At 54.5% G+C, this 18795-nt stretch overlaps 1 protein-coding gene across 3 annotated transcripts; it reads right to left on the bottom strand.

Annotated features, from left to right (window-relative positions):
* Positions 1-994: 994 nt before the first annotated feature.
* SH2B1 (SH2B adaptor protein 1) lies at positions 995-17754 on the bottom strand. Of its 3 annotated transcripts, XM_032776180.2 has the most exons (11): positions 17616-17701; positions 16364-16627; positions 11681-12645; positions 8986-9087; positions 8398-8489; positions 8034-8140; positions 4897-5103; positions 3854-4071; positions 3576-3747; positions 2516-2612; positions 995-2146 (listed from the first exon to the last, which is right to left on the bottom strand). In XM_032776180.2, the coding sequence occupies exons 2-11, from the start codon at positions 16428-16430 to the stop codon at positions 2128-2130; spliced, it is 2046 nt and encodes a 681-aa protein (XP_032632071.1). In that variant the 5' UTR covers positions 16431-16627; positions 17616-17701; the 3' UTR covers positions 995-2127. The 3 variants fall into 3 exon arrangements, with proteins under 3 accessions (XP_032632071.1, XP_032632072.1, XP_074920820.1); XM_032776181.2 differs by lacking the exon at positions 16364-16627 and having other exon boundaries at positions 17616-17754; XM_075064719.1 differs by lacking the exons at positions 16364-16627; positions 17616-17701 and adding an exon at positions 16231-16351.
* Between the last annotated feature and the right edge of the window lie 1041 nt (positions 17755-18795).

Consider the following 18795-nt stretch of genomic DNA (forward strand, 5'->3'; position numbering starts at 1 on the left):
AGCTCCCAGGGGCTCCGCAGGAACCCACAGGGACCAGCAGCTCCCCCTGCTGTCTCGAGCCGCTCCCAGCAGCCACCTCCCAGGCCAGCTTGGTCCTCCCTGGTCCTGGCTGGGGGGACCCAGGTCCATTGTCCCTGGAGCCAGGGCAGGGCACAGAGGGGCTGCAGCTGAGAGCCAGCAGGGGCCTGCCCCCGTGTGAGCTGCGCAGCCCGGGGGGGTGGGTATCCTTCACCCCACCATGCCATTACTCAACCCCAGCTGCACCAGGGGGCAGCCCCCACTGTTCCAGTCTGGGGCAGGCAGCATCCCATGCCGTGCCCGTGGGGGTCCCAGCTATGGGGCCAGAGGTCAGTGCCACACGTATGCACGGACTGTGCAGCACCCACTGCAGGCACCCCCACACCCAGGCTGCGGTGCCGAGCGGGAGGGACGAGGCCAGGTCCTGGGCTAGGGCGGAGGGGACTGCATGCCCTCAGCAGCACCACAGGCTCTGGAGGTCATGGGGGATGGCTGAGTTTACCCTCCCCACTTGCCTGTGCTGCCACCATCCCCAGCATGGCCCTGCACCCTAGCAGCTGGGGCTTGGCCCGTGTCTATCCTGTACCCTCACAGTCAGCATGCTGGGGACTCTGGCCTGGGGGAGAGGTCTTAGCTCCCTCCTTTCCCAGCACTGGCCCAGCTCTCTGCGGCCTCTGCCCTGGGAGGCACAGTGGAGTATTTATCCCCCAGGGGCCTGCTCCCACACTGGCTGCAGGGGGTGTCCCTTTAGCCCCCCTATGCCCATGACTCCCCCAGCTGTGGGGGACATTTACTCCTCCATAGTCACCCCACTCCTTTGCAAGCACCGTCCCCAGGCCCTTGGGGGGCGGGGGGAAGGGAGGGAAGGTGCCTCACACTCCCTTGGCGCTGGGGTGGCCATTCGTGGGGATGAGGCCAGTGCAGGGTGTGTGACTTTCCAGCCCCCAGGGCACAGAAGAAACAGAGCCACTGCTGCTGCAGTCGAGCTTTTCTTTCCCTCTTTTTCTTTAAAAGGTGAATGAGGTTTGTACAAATGCCAGAAAAATTAACAAAAACCAACAAACGGACCCCGGCCAACTAAACAGCAGACAGGGCGGAGTCAGGGCTGGGGTGGGGTTGGGTCGGGTCTGGTGAGGCTGGGTCAGGGGAAGAAAGTCTAACTACTCCACAGTAGAAAAATAATTTTGAAAGGGGGCGAGCAGGGTGCGCCATGAGGGGCGGTGGGCACTGCTGTGCAGGGTGAGATGGGGCAGGGAGAACAGATGGGGGCAGCGCACAGGTTGGGGGACACATGAGGGGACAGACATATATAGTATCTTCTCTTTAATTTACTGGGGGGTCCATAAGGTGCGGCCAGTCGAACGTGGGGTGTCAGGGCCTGGCCTGTAGCCCTAGGCTGGCTCCAGGAGGTGTATAAATATGTTGCTTTGGGGTGGGAGAAGAACAGGACCAGAAGGGGGCTGAACGCTCTGGGGTCAGAAGTCACACTGGGGGATGCATGAGGATACATTCGGAGACTCGAAACATTCAGTGACAGTGTGCGGAGCCACGGAGGGAGGGACAGGCCCCCCTGGCCAGGGGAGGGACAGGCCTTTACTCCCCGTAGCGCTCTAGAGGCCCTGCCCTGTAGTGTTTCGGTGCCCAGCCCCTCTGCCAATGGGGGGGGCGACGTACCTTCCTGTCCCAATGGGCTCTGTACCGCTGAGGGGAGAGGCTCAATGATCACATGTAAGGTGGGAGGTTGGGAAGCTGGATTCAAGGGGGCTGGCCCTTCTCTCACAGGGCCCGGGGGCGTACAGTGGGGCTGGGGCTCCCTTGTCACAGGGCCCGGGGTGCTCAGTGGGGCTGCCCCACCCCAACGTGGCTCAGACGAAGGAGTACTGATTGTTGATGGCCCGGGCATGCCCCATGTCTCCCTCTGGCTCCTCAACCTCGAGCTGCAGGAGCCTTCCCGTGGCCCCATCCTCCGGGTCCCCTGTGGTGCCCCCTTCCTCCTCCTCCTTCAGCAGGGAGGGGTTGCTGGGGGCTGGGGCTTCGGGGTTGAGCCAAGGGGGCTGCAGGGGCCCCCCCTCCGGAGCTGCGTGCCAGGATGGGGGTGGGGGGGGCAGGCTATGGGAGGTGCTCGGCTCTGTGGAGACAGACAGACAGACAGACAGACGGGGTCAGGTGTTAGCTGATGCACTTGACACTGAAACCCCAGCCCCCACCCCCTGATCAATAATAGGGTGACAGCTCCCCATCCCCCAACATCAGGAACAGGGTCACACAGGAGGCCGTGAGGGCCAGCCTCACAGATCTGAGACCCCTCTCCCCCAGCAGCTGCTGCCCCCCAACATCTAACGGCCCCCTGCCCGCAGGAGCTTTGGGGAACGGGGGTGAGCAGCAAAAGCTCACAGACACGACCCCCCACCCCCAATGGATGGCATGATGGGCCATGGCGCACACAACAGACACTCACTCCCTCGGGGCTATGCCCCCCGCCACGGCTCACACTTACAAACAGTCATTCGCGCCGATGGAGACGAGGCCGGGCGAGTCAGGGCTGCGCTGGGTCGGCTCACAGGCGGCGGCTCGGCTGCCCGCCCTGTCCCTGCCTGCAGGGGTGGGGGGCACGAGGGGGGGGAAGACAGAGACGCCTGTCAGATACGGGGACAGACAGATGGACGTGGGGGGGACAGACGGTCGCCTGGCCTGGGGAGACAGTCAAAGCACGGACGGATGGACAGACACAGGACAGGACAACTGCCAGATAGGGCTTGGATGACCCCCTCTCCTAACACATCTGCCCACTGCCTGCCCCCCCACCCCCAACAGACCCATGCCCACCTTCTCCTTGCACCTCCCTCCCTCTCCCCCTGGACCATACACGCACTGTGCTCACCTCCTTCCCCCTCGAGCCATATGCACGCCACACCCACCTCCTTCCCCCACCCCTAGGTGGACCCATGCACTCCCACCTCATCCCCAAGCCAGACATGTGAGCCCCCCCCTCCCCCACCCCCAGACACATGCACCCACCTCCCAGAGCCTGACACGGGCAATGCCCGTCTCCCCCAGCTGAGCCAGAGGCATGCCACACGCTCCCTCCCCGCTGAGTCAGACAGACACACGCCCACCTCCCTCCAAACATTCCCCCAGACCCAGATAGACACAAGCCCTCCCTCCCAACCACAGCATGCTTCCTCTCCCAGGCAGCAAGACAAACATGTTTCCCCCCAGCCAGATGGAGAACCACCAGCCTGGGGCTTGGAAATGCCCCTCCCCTGACAGACACTCTCCAGCCAGCCAGATGGGAACCTCCACGGAGACCCAGCCACGCAGACAGACAGACGGACAGAGAGGGAACAGCCAACCCCATGGCTCCCCTCCCCCCAGATCCCACAGGGGAGCAGGCAGACAGGGAGCCTCCAGCCACGCCTCCTCCAGCCAGTTATGAATGAGCTGTGGATGGAACTGCAGCTGATGTGCCCTCCCGGGCGCCCGGCACACCCAACCCACAGTGCCTTGGGGCTGCCGCCCCCCACCCCCGGTGCAGCAAGAGCCCCCCACGCTCTCACCATGCAGCCGCTGCGAGGCCACCACGTAGCTAACCAGGGTGACGTCGCTGGAGCCGCCCGACTCTAGCGGGATGGGGTGCACTCGGAAGTGCTCCAGCATGTCGAAGATGGTCTGGAACCAGAGGTGCTGCACGCGGCACTGCCCGTCCTCATTCAGCGACAGGCGAAGGTGCTGGTGGGGGGAAGGGGAGAAGCGGGTCAGACCATGGCCACAGGCTCTGTGGCCCCAGGACTCCTGGCCCTTTTCTGGGGATGGGTTCACAGGCTCAGGCCCTCACCTTGGCCTTGCCCTGGAAATTGAAGGTCAGCACATACTCCCCACGTCGGGTCTCGCTCTGTCGCACCAGGAAGACACCATGGCTGCTGGGGCCGCCAGCCAGGACCAGCTGGGCGGCCTTCAGCCGGGACAAGGTGCCGTGGAACCAGGGGTACTCGGAGAGGGGATGCTCTAGGTCGCCCCCGCCGGGGTCCGGCTCCCCCTGGAACAGGAACGAGCCTGACACGGGAAAGGGGAGTGAAACAGCACATGGGGGGAATGCCTCCAGCACACCCCCCCGACCTGCTCCCCGCTCAGCCCCTGACCCCGGCACGTCCCCGTGACCTGCTCCCCACTCGGCCCTTGTTCCTTCTCCCCAACCTGCTCCCCCTCGGCCCTTGTCCCCGGCATGTCCCCTTAACCTGCAATCCACTCAGCCCCCGTCCCCGGCACGTCCCCGCAACCTGCTCCCCCCTCAGCCCCTGTCTTCTCCCTCAGCCCTTGTCCCCAGCACATCCCTTTGACCTGCTCCCCCCTCGGCCCTTGTCCCCGGCACGTCCCCTTAACCTGCTCTCCGCTCGGCCACCGCCTCTGGTACATCCTCCTGACCTGCTCTCCACTCAGCCCCCGTCCCTTCTCCCCGACCTGCTCCCACCTCAGCCCTTGTCCCCGGCATATGCCCTTGACCTGCTCCCCACTCGGCACTTGTCCCTTCTCCCCAGCCTCCTCCTCTTAGTCCCATCCCTGGCACATCCCCCTGACATGCTCTCCACTCAGCCCCCGTCCTGTTCCCCCAGACCCATTCCCCCCTTCCCTGAACACACCCCCCAGCATGCCCCTCCTGCAGACCTGGTATCCCCAGTTCCCCAAACACCCCCCTCACCAGAGACCTCCCCCTCATCCCCTTCCTAATGACACCTTTGCTTCCCACAAAATCTCTTTTCCACTCTGGGTCCTGCTCCTGACACACACTTCCTGGAAACACCCCCATTCCTGGCTACATGGTCCCCCCGAACTCCCCATTACTCCTCCCCCAACCCTCGCATGGACTCCTCTGCTCCATACCTGTGGCGTCCGGAGTGTCAGGGAAGGGCGTGTGCAGCAGGCCAGGGGGATAGGGACCCTGCAGTCGCTCAGCTGCCTCATCGATGGGGACCCGGGGGGGCAGCTCAGGAGGCAGCAGCTCCATGGAGTTGAAGTGGGAAGCAGCAATGGAGATGGAGCTGGGGGAGATGGAAGCTGAGGGGCGCTCAGACAGACCCCCATATGCACCTGGGGGGACAGATGCAGACGAAGTTACTAATCCTCAGAGCTGGGGGTGCTGGGACAGACCCAGTTCAGGGATGGCTCATGCTGAGGCCATCCCATGCTGTGTGGCTCATGCTCCCTCCTCAGCAGGTCCAGCTGGTCTAGTTTTCTCTGGAAGTACCCAATTCCTAAACGCAGTGTGATCCAGTGGCAGGCAGTTCCACTGGCCCAGGGCAGCACATTCTCTGGATTCGCTACTCCCCATGTACCCATCTCAGATCCCTCTTCTCTCCAACTGTCATTGTCTACCGTGTCTACTCTCTGTAGTCACTGCCACCCCTGCAGACCCTGCCCCTGAATAAGACACCCTCAGCCCATGGCTGCTTCGAGATCCCCTGGACCCAGGGGGGTAACTCCTCCTGCACTGCCCCCCAGCCACAGGAAGCCCATGCCAGCTTTGGCTGTGGTGGGGTCACTGCACCCAGAAAAACATCTGTAAACAAGAGAAACAGTGGATGGAAGAAGAGTCAGGAGCCAACTGTGAAAAGGAGGAACCAGGCTCAGGGGAGAAGGGAGCTGGGCATGGAGAGACAGGCTAGGTATCTAGTGTGGCAGGTGTAGGGGAGAAGACAGCTGAAGGAGCTGGTCTAGAGGAAGGGGTGGGGGGACCAGCTATGGGGTGTTGGTACCTGAAGGGGAAGCAGGGTTGGGGGGCCAGCTATGGGGCACTGGTACCTGGGGGAGGGCAAGCAGGGTTTGGGGACCAGCTATGTAGTTAGGGTGCTGGTATGGCAGGTTGTCACAAAGTGACAATTTTTTGTAACATTTTTATATAGGCTGGTGTGTGTGCGCCAGAGTTTCCCTCTTGTGCTGCACTGTTGCTCAGAGGGAAGAACAGGTGTGTGAGCTCTTGCCAGGCTAGGACACAGGTGTGGGTGGACCCTAGTTGTCTGGACCCTTAGGGCCCATATCAGTGGAGCTCTTCAGAAGATAATGACAAATCCAATACCTAGCCACCAACGACCCAGAGACATACCAACTTCCCTGCTGTGACACCCTGCACCCTATGGTCACCACTTTTATATGGCTACGATATATTTGGTACAAATGTGCCTTGTGAGGTATCATTTGAAAACTCATACTCTGCTGAACATCACTGCCCCACTGAAATGTGTGTAACAACACCTTATGTCAAATTATGAGGTTTTACTGTATGATTGTTAGTGAAATAGGTTGTGATTCTGCATAACACCATAAGCCAATTTCTCAGAGACAAAGGCACGCCAGCTAGGGGCTAAAAGATCACTGCCTGCTTAATCAGAGATTCACCAGCAGGGAACTTGTAAACAGGAAATTTACAATTCATCTGAGCTGACATACGCCATGGAACCGTTAGCCCCTATGACCCAGCAAGGCTTGTCCAGCACAGAAGGGTTGGGCTATCGAAGAGGGGGAGACACCTCTAGCCACCTCTCCTCTCCTCTCCTCCTTACAGCTCTCTCCTCATAACATCAGTGAAGACCTGTGGGGGTACTGAACTAAGGGGAATGGTCCCAGGCTGAAAGGAGGAGAGCCTATGAACTGAGAATTGCCTGCAGCGTCTGGTGTGGAGAGAATGATGTTTGCTTCAAATCTTATTGAGCTTGGTAAAGTTTAGGAATTAGCCAGTGGTTTTATCTTTTTTTCTTTTGTAACCAATTCTGACTTTTATGCCTTTTCCCTTATCATCACTTAACTGGGTCTTTCTCCAGTTAATAAACTTGGTTTATTGTTTTCTCTAAACCAGCTGGTTCAATTGAAGTGTTTAAGAAACCTCTACTTGAGACAACAAAGGCTGGTGCATAAATGTTACCCTTTGTTGGGATGTTCAACCATCTATGAGCTTGTATTGTCCAGCGGGCTACTGAGCAGTGTAAGACGCACATTATGGGGGGGGCCAGAGCTGAGAGAGGGGATATGCGGGTGCCACCCTGTATCGACTCATGGCTGGCTAGGCAAGCATTCATGTAAACATTTAGGAGTGGCCTTCCATGCTAGTGGCTGCACGTGAGCAGCCTGGTGCAACAGTACAGCAGTGTCCAAAACACCTCAGGCTGGAGAGCTAAGGGGACATGGCAGTCCAGTCCAGGGAATGCCACACCCTCCGCCTAGCAGGGGGCTGAGCTGCATCTCCCCAGCTTGGGAACAAAGGACTAGGGCAGGGGGAAGGGAAAGTAAGTACCTTGACTGCCTCCAGCAGACCACACCCTGGGAGCCTGACAAAGAAGATCAGATAGACGAGGAGAGAGCCTGACCCAAGGAGCTCTCCATAGCCTGGTGGGGCTCTGGGCTGAGCAGAACAGACTGGGCTGTAACCTGCACCCCTCTGCGCTACCCTAAGGGCTCCCTGTGCCATGGCCAGCTGACTAACACACCCCACTGCACACCAGCGCTGTGGGACTATCCCCACCACACTGGGCGAGGGGCACCGTCCTGGCACCATGGGCACGTCTCTGACAGGGTCTGGCTCAGTGGAACTTGCTGGGCACAGCTCACGGGGGAAACTGGAGGCTGCAGCCCAGAGGTCCAGTCTAAGCAGGCAGTGAAGCCACATGCCTTGTCCAGGGAGAAGAGAGACCCCAGGGGGCCTGGCTCACTGAAGAGGTCCTTCGAGAGACTGTTCCAAAGCTGGGGCCATAGCACTGATCCTGTGGACCTGTGACAGAGCTATGGTATGGGAGGAGGCAGGGCTTGGGAGGGTACAGAGGAGACAAGTGTTGTGGGGCTGGCTACAGGCCCCTGGTAAAGGGGGATGCAGGGCAGGGGGGCCAGCTACGGGGTGCTGGTTCATGGGGAGAAGAGGCAGGGCTGAGGAGGGTATGAGATAGAGAGGTTGAAGATTTGGTTATGGTGGAAGATGGCTTATGGGGTGGTTCGGGGGGCTGGCAGGACCGGTGGTCTCTGCTGACACTCACCCTGGGACAGCTGCTCATTGCTCTCGCTGGGCACCAGGGGCAGCTCACGGTTTGGCATGCTCTCCGAGTGGTTGAGGCAGGGCAGGTCCATGCTGTCCATGTTCTCCCTGCAGGGACACCGACATGATTCATAGGTAAAGGACACCCCCATCCCCGGGGATGCTGCCTGGCTCCCCCTCCTAAAAACGGGGATCTGGACCCTGCACTGAGCACAGGCCCAGGGCAGGAAGCCAGGGCAACGCAGGGGGTGAAGGAGCTGGTGGCACAGGGGGGTCCCAGAGCAAGGCGAAGGGGACCTGGAGCCCTGTTGCCATGATGGGGAGACGTCAGAGTTGCGGTCGGGGCCAGACACTGGCTCACTCACCCCGGGCTCATGCAGTCCTGGATGTCGGCCAGCCACGACCTCATCTGCAGCGAATCGACCGTCTCCAGGATATATTCGAGAGAGTTCTCCATCTGCCAGGTACACCGGGTTAGTACCAGTGCCCCGGGCACCCCATTCCCAATCCCTCATGGTGCTCAGCCCTCTAGCATCCCAATCCCCCAGCCCCTTGGCACCCCTTTTCTGCCACTCCAGCCTCAGGTGCTCCTACCCCGCTCCTCCCCTCCCCGACCAGTACGGCAGGACATCTTCCAGAACTCTTTCTGCACACGCCTGTGAGGCCACCCCCAACCTCCCAGAACCCTCTTACACCCCTCCCCCACAGAACATCTCCACAGTCTGGCCCCACAGTTGGGGCTTCCTGCTCAGACCCTCAGCACTGGGGGATGGTCCCCCCCGCCTGCTCCCCCACGGAGGGGGGGTGTCCTAGCCCTCAGATGACTCCACCTGCTTGGTCCCTGTGCCTAACCCACGAGAGCAGCAGCAGTGCAAAGAAGGGGTGTGCACTGTTCTCTTCTCCCCCACGCGTGAGCAATTTCCCCCACAGCCCCCCCAGTCCCCCACACCCACCTTTAAGACAAAGGTGTTTTCCTTGTCAGGCATCTCCAGCGGTGTGGTGGTGCGCACATCTGTCACTGCCGAGCAGAGGATGCTGACCCGGGCCTTGGTGGACTGAGAGCAGGTGAGAGACAGCAAGGTGAGATGGGACCCACAATCAACCCAGCCCTGGGCCAGGCCATTCATCCCCCTCCCCACACAGGACTGCGTCAGGCTGAGTGCGATGGGACAGGGTCATTACTGACCTATTATACTGAGGGTGCAGCCCAGGGAAGGGACTTTGTCAAGAGTGCACAGCCAGATCAGGAACTCAGGAGTCCAGCCTGGCTCTTCTACCCCCGCGGTTCTCAAACAGGGGTATGTGTACCTCTGGGGATAGGCAGAGGTCTTCCAGGGGGTACATCAACTCATCTAGACACTTGCCTAGTTTTACAACAGGCTACATAAAAAGCACTAGAGAAGTCAGTACAAACTAGGGCTGTCAATGAATTGCAGTTAATTCAAGTGATTAACTCGAAACAAATTCATTAAAAAAATCAGTTGCGATTAATCACAGTTTTAATTGCACTTTTAAAGAATAAGAGAATACCAATTTACATTTATTATAAATATTTTGGATGTTTTTCTATCTTTTCAAATAAATTGATTTTGGTTACAACACAGAACACAAAGCATACACTACTCGCTTAATATATTTTATTACAAATATCTGCACTGTAAAAAAAACAGTAAATAGTATTTTTAATTCATCTCATACAAGTACTGTAGTGTAATCTCTTTATCGTGAAAGTGCAACTGATAAATGTAGATTGTTACATAACTGCACTCAAAAACAAAACAATGTAAAACTTTACAGCCTACAAGTCCACTCAGTCCTACTTCTTGTTCAGCCAATCACTAAGACAAACAAGTTTGTTTACATTTACAGGAGATGTTGCCCGCTTAGTTACATCGCCAGACAGTGAGAACAGACGTTCAGATGGCACTTTTGTAGCTGGCATTGCAAAGTATTTATGTACCAGATATGCTAAATGTTCATATGCCCCTTCATGTTTTGGCCACCATTCCAGAAGACATGCTTCCATGCTGACGATGCTCGTTCAAAAAATAACGCATTAATTAAATTTGTGACTGAACTCCTTGGGGGAGAATTGTATGTCTCGTGCTTTGTGGTTTTACCTGTGTTCTGCCATATATTTAAATGTTATTGCAGTCTTGGATGATGACCCAGCACGCTGTTTGTTTTAAGAACACTTTCACTGAAGATTTGACAAAATGCAAAGAAGGTACCAATGTGAGATTTCTAAAGACAGCTGCAGCACTTGACACAAGGTTTAAGAGCCTGAAGTGCCTTCCAAAATCTGCGAGGGACGAGGTGGGGAACATGCTTTCAGAAGTCTTAAAAGAGCAAAACTCTGATTTGGAAACTACAGAACCTGAACCACCCCCGCAAAAAAATCATCCTTCTGTTGGTGGCATTTGACTCAGATGATGAAAATGAATGCGTGTTGGTCTGCACTGTTTTGGATTGTTATACCACAAAACCTACCATCAGCATGGAACCATGTTCTCTGGAATGGTGGCCAAACCATGAAGGGGCATATGAATGTTTAGCATACTTAGCACATAAATACCTTGCAACGCCAGCAATAACAGTGCCATGAGAACGCCTCTTTTCACTTTCACGTGACATTGTAACTAAGAAGTGGGCAGCAGTATTTTCTGTAAATGTAAACAAACTTGTTTCTCTTAGCGATTGGCTGAACAAGAAGTAGTGAACTTGTAGGCTTTAAAGTTTTACATTGCTTTATTTTTGAGTGCAGTTATGTAAAAAAAAAAAAAAAAAAAAAAAAAAAAAAACATTCTACATTCATAAGTTGCCCTTTCACGATAAAGAGATTGCACTTGTATGAGCTGAATTGAAAAATACTCATCTTTTTTACAGTGCAAATATTTGTAATAAAAAATAATATAAAGTGAGTACTGTACACTTTGTATTCTCTGTTGTAATTGAAATCAATATTTGAAAATGTAGAAAACATCCAAAAATATTTAAATGGTATTCTATGATTGTTTAGCAGTGCGATTAAAATGGCAATTAATCACGATGAATTTTTAATCTCACGATTAATCGCAACTTTTAAAACCATTTGACAGCCCCAGTACAAACTAAAATTTCATACAGCCAACGATGTGTTTATACTGCTCTATGACTACACATTGAAATATAAGTACAATATTTATATTCCAACTGATTTATTTTATAATTGCATGGTAAAAATGAGAAAATCAGCCACTGTTCATAACTGATGTGCTGGGACACTCTTGTATTTTTAGGCCTGATTTTAGAGCCCAGTAGTTTTTAAGACAGATAAAACTTGGGGAACACAAGACAAATCAGACTCCTGAAAGGGGTACAGTAGTCTGGAAAGGTTAAGATCCACTGGTGCACCCTGCTAAACCCCCATTCTCCTCCCAAAGCCAGGCAAGGTACCCAGAAGCCCTGTCTCCAGAACACCTGTCATTTCACCTCGCCTGTCACAACATGCACAGCTCTAGCAATGCTCCTCAATCCTGAACCATAGCTCTCTGCCACCCCAGACTTGAGGCTCCCCCTGGCCAATCCCTACTAGCAGCCCCCCATGAAGAATCCCATCAGGTGGGTGGTTGCCCCCCAGGATGGGGCACAACTCCCACTGCCCCTCACCTTGGGGGGGATGTAGAACTCCAGCAGGTAGCCCTCGCCCTCTCCCTTGCCTGCCTTCCGCAGCAGCAGCCGGCATTTCTGCCATCGGGCCCGGCTGCCACCCCCTCCTCCGCTGTCATCAGCCACGATATAATTGAGCAGTCCCTCCCGGCGCACACTGGACAGTTCCACTTTGGGGGCAGGCGCCTTGCTGAGTCGCAGCCTCTCAAACTTGTGTGTCCAGCGCTCGGTGGGCAGGGAGTCTGCGGCCCCACTCCCCGAGGAGTTGGAATTGGTGTTGGCCCCGCCAGCCTCTTCCTCGGTAGGGGACTCGGCTGAGCTCTTCCACTGCAGGATACCTCGCATGCTGCCCCGCACACTGCGGCTGACGTTGCGCAGGGAGAAGCGCTTCTTGAGCTTAGGCTTCGCGCTGGCAGTCGTGGCAGAGGCTGAAACGTCCTCAGAGCTACGAGACTGGCTGCTGGACAACCCTGAGGCCAGGCCGGGCTGTGGCTCCACTGGAGACGCCACCGAGGAGTCACTGCAGGTCTCGGAGAGGTCACGAGTGGAGGAGGAGGCGGCGCCCCCAGGGCAATGATGGGCACCAGTGAAGGGAGCGATGTCACAGCGGGGGGGTGAGTCGCCGGCACAGGCCCGGCTCACCTCAGCCTCGAAGTGCTCTACAAAGTGCTCTGCGAAGCGGCGGGAGAAGGCAGCCTCCGCCCCAGGTGCTGCAAACTGGGGGTTCTCGCTCAGGAAGACGCGGAAACGCCGTGCGAAGTCCAGGGCGGCTGCCCGGGCATGGGCCTCACAGAAATCCCGCCAGCCAGGTGAGGGCAGCGGTGCCGCTGCCTCCACCACCCCCGGTGGCGCCACGTTGCCGTTCATGCTGCTGCCGCTGTCCAGGAGACAGGGACCCCAGGAGGGGCTGGGCGCCAGGATTCTGACCACCAGGAGGCTGCTGCTGCTGCTACTGTCGTGCTCACCTGGGACAGTGGGGGAAACAGAGAGTGAGAAGACAAGCAGGGAATGCAGCACTGTGGGGTAAACCCAGAGGCCAGGGGAGCAGAGCTCCAGAGGGGGATTTAGGGGTGCACCAGGAAGCGATGGGTAAAGCGGGCACAGCTTGAGAGAGAAAAAAGAAATAGCCCCAGGACACATCACATGGCCGGGAAGCTGAGCAAAGGTGACAGAAGATCCTGTGGAGGGTGGAACTCTAGGGTGGGAAGAGGGCACAGCGCAGAGACCTCAGGGTGGGGGATGGGAAGGGGCTGGGGAGAGCCCCTAGAGATACCCTGGGGAGTACGTGGGAGGGCATTGCACCCAGGCCACTGCCCCAAGGGGGCATGAACCCCAGGAGGGGAAGATGGGCTGGGGGATTCCCCTGGGAAGAAGGTGCAATGAAAGGAGAAGCCATGGGCAAGGAGGTGCCTAGGGGAGTTGCTGGGGAGACACCCAGGTGGCAAGAGGGAGAAGGTGGGCTCCAGGGTGTAACACTGGGAGGCACAGCGCCATGGGAAGGTAAAGGGCGGGGGGACACCCTATCTCCCCTTGCGCCCAGGCTTAGCCTCCCTTTCAGCGCCCCTCAGTTGCCCCAAACCACCTTCCTTCAAGCTCCTGCCCCCACCCCCAGTGCCCCTCAGCCCCCCCAAAACCTCCTTCCTCTAGGCTCCTGCCCCAGCCAGGCCCCCAGCTCCAGTGTTTTCCCTGGGAACTGAAATTAAGTGGAGGTGTTCGAATTTACAGTGGAGTGAGGGCTGACAACAGGTTAGACTGTGTGGGTGAAGGTGGGCTGTATGGCACCATAGTAAAAACTGAAAAATGTTTCACAACCATTTTATTAGATTTAACTCATGTTTTAAAATCATCATACAAATTAAAGTTGGCTTTCAAGCCTACTATGAAGCACAACAACTACATCCTTCTTGATTTCTTCTTGTAATTTTGCACAACTCTGTTAATGAACTTCTCAAATGCACTGTGTTCATTTTTTGGTGGCTTCTCGTGTCCTGTACTTCCAGTCCTTCAGGTATGCTCATGATCATGCAGAATGCAACTTCTTTCAGAACACAAAATTCTATTCAGCGAGGAAAAAGAACACTCAACTGTAGCTGTTGAGACTGGGAGTAGAAAGAGATGAATTCTTATTTCTTTCAACCCAAGAAACATAGCACAAAGATTGGGTCAAACCACTAGTGATGAAAAAGAAAAAGTTGAAGTCAAATCTTTGTTCGTTCATCGTATGATATTCCACTCTATGTTCAAATTCTCCGCTCTGTCCTGATCACTTGGCAGCCCCATTTTTGGTAGTGTCTCACTTCACTCAATGGTCGGTGTTTTATAAAACAGGCATCTGTAAAAGCTATACGGAGGTTGAGTAGAATCCAGAAGTCGCTGTTGTAGATTTGTAAGAATCAAGTCTGTGTACTTTTTCAGCTGTCTTAACAAAGACTTCTTGTCTTCTTCACTTAAGGATTCAATACAAGTGCCTTCATTAGTCAACTTCTGGACTGAAGTCTTCGCTTCTTCCAGTATATTTTCAACGGCTCTCTCTTTGATTGATCCAAGTGTAGCATCTATTGCTGGACAGAGATCTACTACTGTTGTAGCAGATGCCTGGATGACCCAAGTGGTTTCAACAGTAGACTTAAAAGAGAGGGAAGGGTGATAGTCTTCTGTAAACTTAGTAGCCTCACTATTTAGATCTGTCCTATCTTGGTAGACACTTTCCAAAGCCAGTAATAACGGTTGTAGTAATTTTAAGACAACAGCCAAAGATCGCTCATGAGAAAGCCAGCAGGTTTTCCCAGGTTGGACTAATCTGAACTTCAGTCACATTGTATCTTATATTTTTTCCAAGACATTCAGTCCTTCTGGACTCTTGCTGGAAAAAAAAAAAGGAGTATAATGAAGACATTAAATTGATGGCTTTTTAAACATCTTTTGAAGATTCGGCAGCTCATACTAGTGCTAGTTGGAGAAGATGGTCTCTGCAGTGTGTATGGGAGAGATTAGGGTTACACTTTTCTCTGAGCAAAGCTTATACTCCACTACGTCTTCCAAAGAAGTTTGCAGCTCCATCAAATGCACAAGCAGCCATCTCTTTGGGGTTCAATTTATAAGCAATTAACTCTTCTAAGACGTGGGTTGTCAGAGACGCAGCTGATGTATCTTCTATAACCTGAACATCTAGAAACGCATCTACTGGCCTACCACTGACATGAAAATAATCACAATGACTTAATACCTGATGCCCATATGCATCAATTCATTCATTGGCCATGTATGCACATTTTCTGAATGCAGTGAGAGTTCTTCACTTTTTCAACTGCTGAACCTTTCACTGCTGCACCACATGCTTCTAACCAGCCAGTTGAGTTTCTTGCAGAAAGACAGCGAACATTTGCTGGTCTTGTTCGGAACCAGAGTCCAACTTCAGGATTAATAACGGAAAATGCACTTAACATTGGACTCCTGCTTGCAGAGTGTGTATGACTGTTGCAACAGTCACATTTGTTCTCAAAACTGTGCTTTGTCTCCAGAATTCTTAACAGCCTCATTAAGTTCTTCCACAATTGGCTGTGACAGTGACCAGCTTACAAGGCTTTCTGCACGTCGACGCAGTCCAGAGGCCTGGTGTTTTGCAGCCTTTTCATGTAGGTTGTCAGCATTGGCTTTGCTGATCAGTTTGGCAAACCAAGATCCTCCACTTTTAATATATCAATCCACAGTATGCCCACATCTTGAATACTGCATGCAGTTCTGGTCACCCTATGTCAAAAAAGATATATTGGAACTAGAGAAGGTACAGAGAAGAACTGAAATGATTAGGGGTATGGAAAAGATTCCATATGAAGAGAGATTAATACGACTGGGACTTTTCAGCTTGGAAAAGAGATGACTAAGTGTGGCTATGATAGAGGTCTATAAAATCTTGACCGGCGTGGAGAAAGTGAACAAAGAAGTGTTATTTAGCCCTTCAAAATAACACAAGACCTAGGGGTCACCCAATTACATTAATGGGCAGCAGGTTTAAAAACAAACACAAGGAAGTATTTCCTCACACAATGCACAGTTAACCTTTCAAACTCTTTGCCAGAGGATGCTGTGAAGGCCAAAACTGTAAGGGGGTTCAAAAAAGAACTAGATAAGTTCCTGGAAAATAAGTCCATCAATGGCTGTTAGCCAGGATGGGCGGGAATGCAACACCATTCTCTGAGTGTCCCTAGTCTATGCGCGCCAGAAGCTGGGAGTGGATGACGGGATGGATCACTGGATGATTACTTGTTCAGATGACAGGATACTGGGCTAGAAGGACAATCGGTCTGACCGTTCTTACGTAAAAATGAATTATAATATAACAATACAAATGTTTAGTACTAAAATTCTCCAATATAGTGATCTCTTGAGATAGCAACAATGTGAGATAATTACCTTGACAAATAATGCATTTTAAAAATCTTGGCATACTAGGAAATGTATATTTATATTTGTTTCCCAGTCACAAATCTAGCATTTGGGAGCAACGTCACTAAAATGTAGCCCAACAAACAAATGTTCCTTTAATGTACCCTTCCCTTCTCCCTCCACCGCACCCCACTCATAGTAGTAGACATTGGTCAGTGAAGACATAGAGTTCAGAGGTGCTTTCGTATGAGTTTACCTCCTTCCCTGCGAGGGGGAGGTTGAGGGGGGAGAAGGCACCTTGCTCTTTCCTCCAGCCGCTCTCCACTTGCTCCGGCTGCTCGCTCTGGACGCTGTTGTTTGTCATGCCACCATTCACTCCACTGCCAATGGCCCAGCGCTGTCACCTTCTGCTGCCACCTGCCACTGCGACCTCTGCAAGTTGATCTCTTGAGGTTCCACCAGCTCTCAGTGGGGAACCTCACTGCTAGTGCAGCCTGGGCAGGGTCCTACCCAGAAATGCTGTCCTGCAGCAAGTCTACGCCCTTGGATTATCAGTGATCACTTAAAAATAAAAAAAAAAAGACTCTATGGAGCCTAATCAGCTCTATCCTTAAATCAGGGAGAGAGGCAGATCAAATGGCACCTGTGACTCTTAGGCAGAGTTGACACCACCAAGCAAAACATCTGCCCCCAACCCTTTCTCTACACCGGGATCTGGCATCCAAACCCATTGTTTACCGAGTGTAGTTCAGCTGACGGTGAGCAATGCTTAATTTGTAATGAAAGAGGTGCTGCGGTTCAACAATTAAGTGCCAGTGTTCCAGCAAGTTTTTTACATTAATGATTGATGTTGCAAGCCCAGAGGTCCTGGGGTTATGAACTGCCAGGTCTAGAGGTGCCAGGGCTCAGCCCTGGCACAAAATAAAGCACTGAGGGTAACCTCCACAATCACGACAGGCTAGTCACAATTCTGCCCTGGCACAAAATAAAGCACTGAGGGTAACCTCCGCAATCAGGATAGGCTAAGCACAATTCTGCTGCCCTTTACTCCTACAATAACAGTGTGTGGCTGTCAGGCTGTCACGCTGCACGTGAGTATCAGCCTGTAGCTAGTGTCAGGCTGTCACTGCTGTCACCCTGCGCATGGCTGTCAGCCTGTAGCTGGTGTCAGGCTATCGCTACTGTCACCCTGCACACGAGTATCAGGCTGTCACCCTGTGCACAAGTGTCAGGCCGTAGCCGATGTCAGGCTGTGACTGCTGTCACCCTGCGCATGGCTGTCAGACTGTCACCCTGCATGTGAGTGTCAGCCTGTAGCTGGTGTCAGCCTGCGCATGGCTGTCAGCCTGTAGCTGGTGTCAGGCTGTCACCCTGCAAGCGGCTGTTCTCATTTCAACCCAAAGCTCCAGCCAGTGACGGAAGTGGCCGTGCGGCGGGGAAGCAGCTGAGCATGGGGGCGGGGGGGAGGCGAATCCCTGCCCAGCTCCAGCCGCACCAGGACGGGCGGAGGCCGGGGATGGGGCCCAACGGGAGCCGGACTGAGTCTCACCATCCCGCCCGGCGGCTCCGGCTCCTCCCGGGTCTCGGCAGCAGCAGCAGCTTCCGAGTCTGTCTCCGTTACAGCGAAGAGGTGACAGGGCCCTGGGCTCGTCACTTCCGCTTCCGGGTGCTCCGTCCCTACGTCGCACTCCTAGGCTTCCGCTTCCGGGAAGTAACCGGAAACTCCATCCCACGGGGTGTGGGACCAGAGCGGCTGCGCAACACCATAGAGAGGAGTCGGTTACGGGCTAGAGCGACTCGAACTGCAAGTGTAAAACCATAGACGATAGTTAGACTGAGGGTAGAGCGGCGTCCGCGAGTGGCGATGCCACAGCGGGGCCGAGTCCGCCTGCCTAGAACGACTCCTGCGGGGCAGTTACCATAGAGAGGAGACTCGTTCACTAGAGCGACAACTGCGGGTGGCAAATATCCTAAAGTGGTAGCGGCGCTACGCCAGAGCGCCTCCCATGGGCGATCCGTACCATAGAGAGGGGTGGCTACGGAGACGAGACCGGCCACAACGCCACACTTGTACCATAGAGTCAGGGAAGTCGAGGTAGAAGGACTCTCTCGAACAGCAAACACCATAGAGCGAACGGGCTAGAGTGGCCGCTCCCCATAAACCTCAAGGGCAGGCAGATAGCGAGAATGGAACGGCGCCTGCCATAGAGTCCGGCCCCGGCGGGACAGAGCGCCCCGCGCTCCTAGCGCGCCCCCTGCAGGATAGCCCGCCGGGCCATGGGGAGGTTGGGAATGGGCTTTGTCCCAGCCCCGCCCCTTCCCGCGTCTGGCCCCTCCTCACCACTGCCCCATCCCCCCCCACCCCAAAACCAGCCAGGGGCCAGTGGCACCTTAAAGCTGAACAGATTGATTTGGGCATTGGCTTTCGTGGGTATCTGAAGATCTGGGTTTTACCCACGAAAGCCAATGGCGCCGTAAATCTGCTCGGCTTTAAGCTGCCACCGGCCCCCTCATTGTTTTGTGGATACAGACTAACACGGCTACCCCCTGACACTTCAAACCCCAAAGGCTCCCCTGCCCCATTACAGCTGATACACCGGCCTGGGGCAGTAGAGCTGAGGCTCCAATCAGATTAATAAGGGGCAGGGGAGTTTGCGGCACAGAGCTATGAGCTCAGGCTCTCTGCAGACTCAGGGCAAGGGTGCTGTTAGTCACACTTGTGGCAGCTC

This window comes from Chelonoidis abingdonii, chromosome 4 (genome assembly GCF_003597395.2).
Source record: "Chelonoidis abingdonii isolate Lonesome George chromosome 4, CheloAbing_2.0, whole genome shotgun sequence".
Lineage (NCBI taxonomy): Eukaryota > Metazoa > Chordata > Testudines > Testudinidae > Chelonoidis > Chelonoidis abingdonii.

Coding starts and splice junctions, on each gene's coding strand:
- SH2B1 (XM_032776180.2), bottom strand. CDS start 16,430: ATGACAAACAACAGCGTCCAGAGCGAGCAGCCGGAGCAAGTGGAGAGC. Junction 8,490..8,985: donor AAAACACCTTTGTCTTAAAG/GTGGGTGTGGGG, acceptor TGTACCTGGCAG/ATGGAGAACTCTCTCGAATA. Junction 8,141..8,397: donor CAGGACTGCATGAGCCCGGG/GTGAGTGAGCCA, acceptor GTGTCCCTGCAG/GGAGAACATGGACAGCATGG.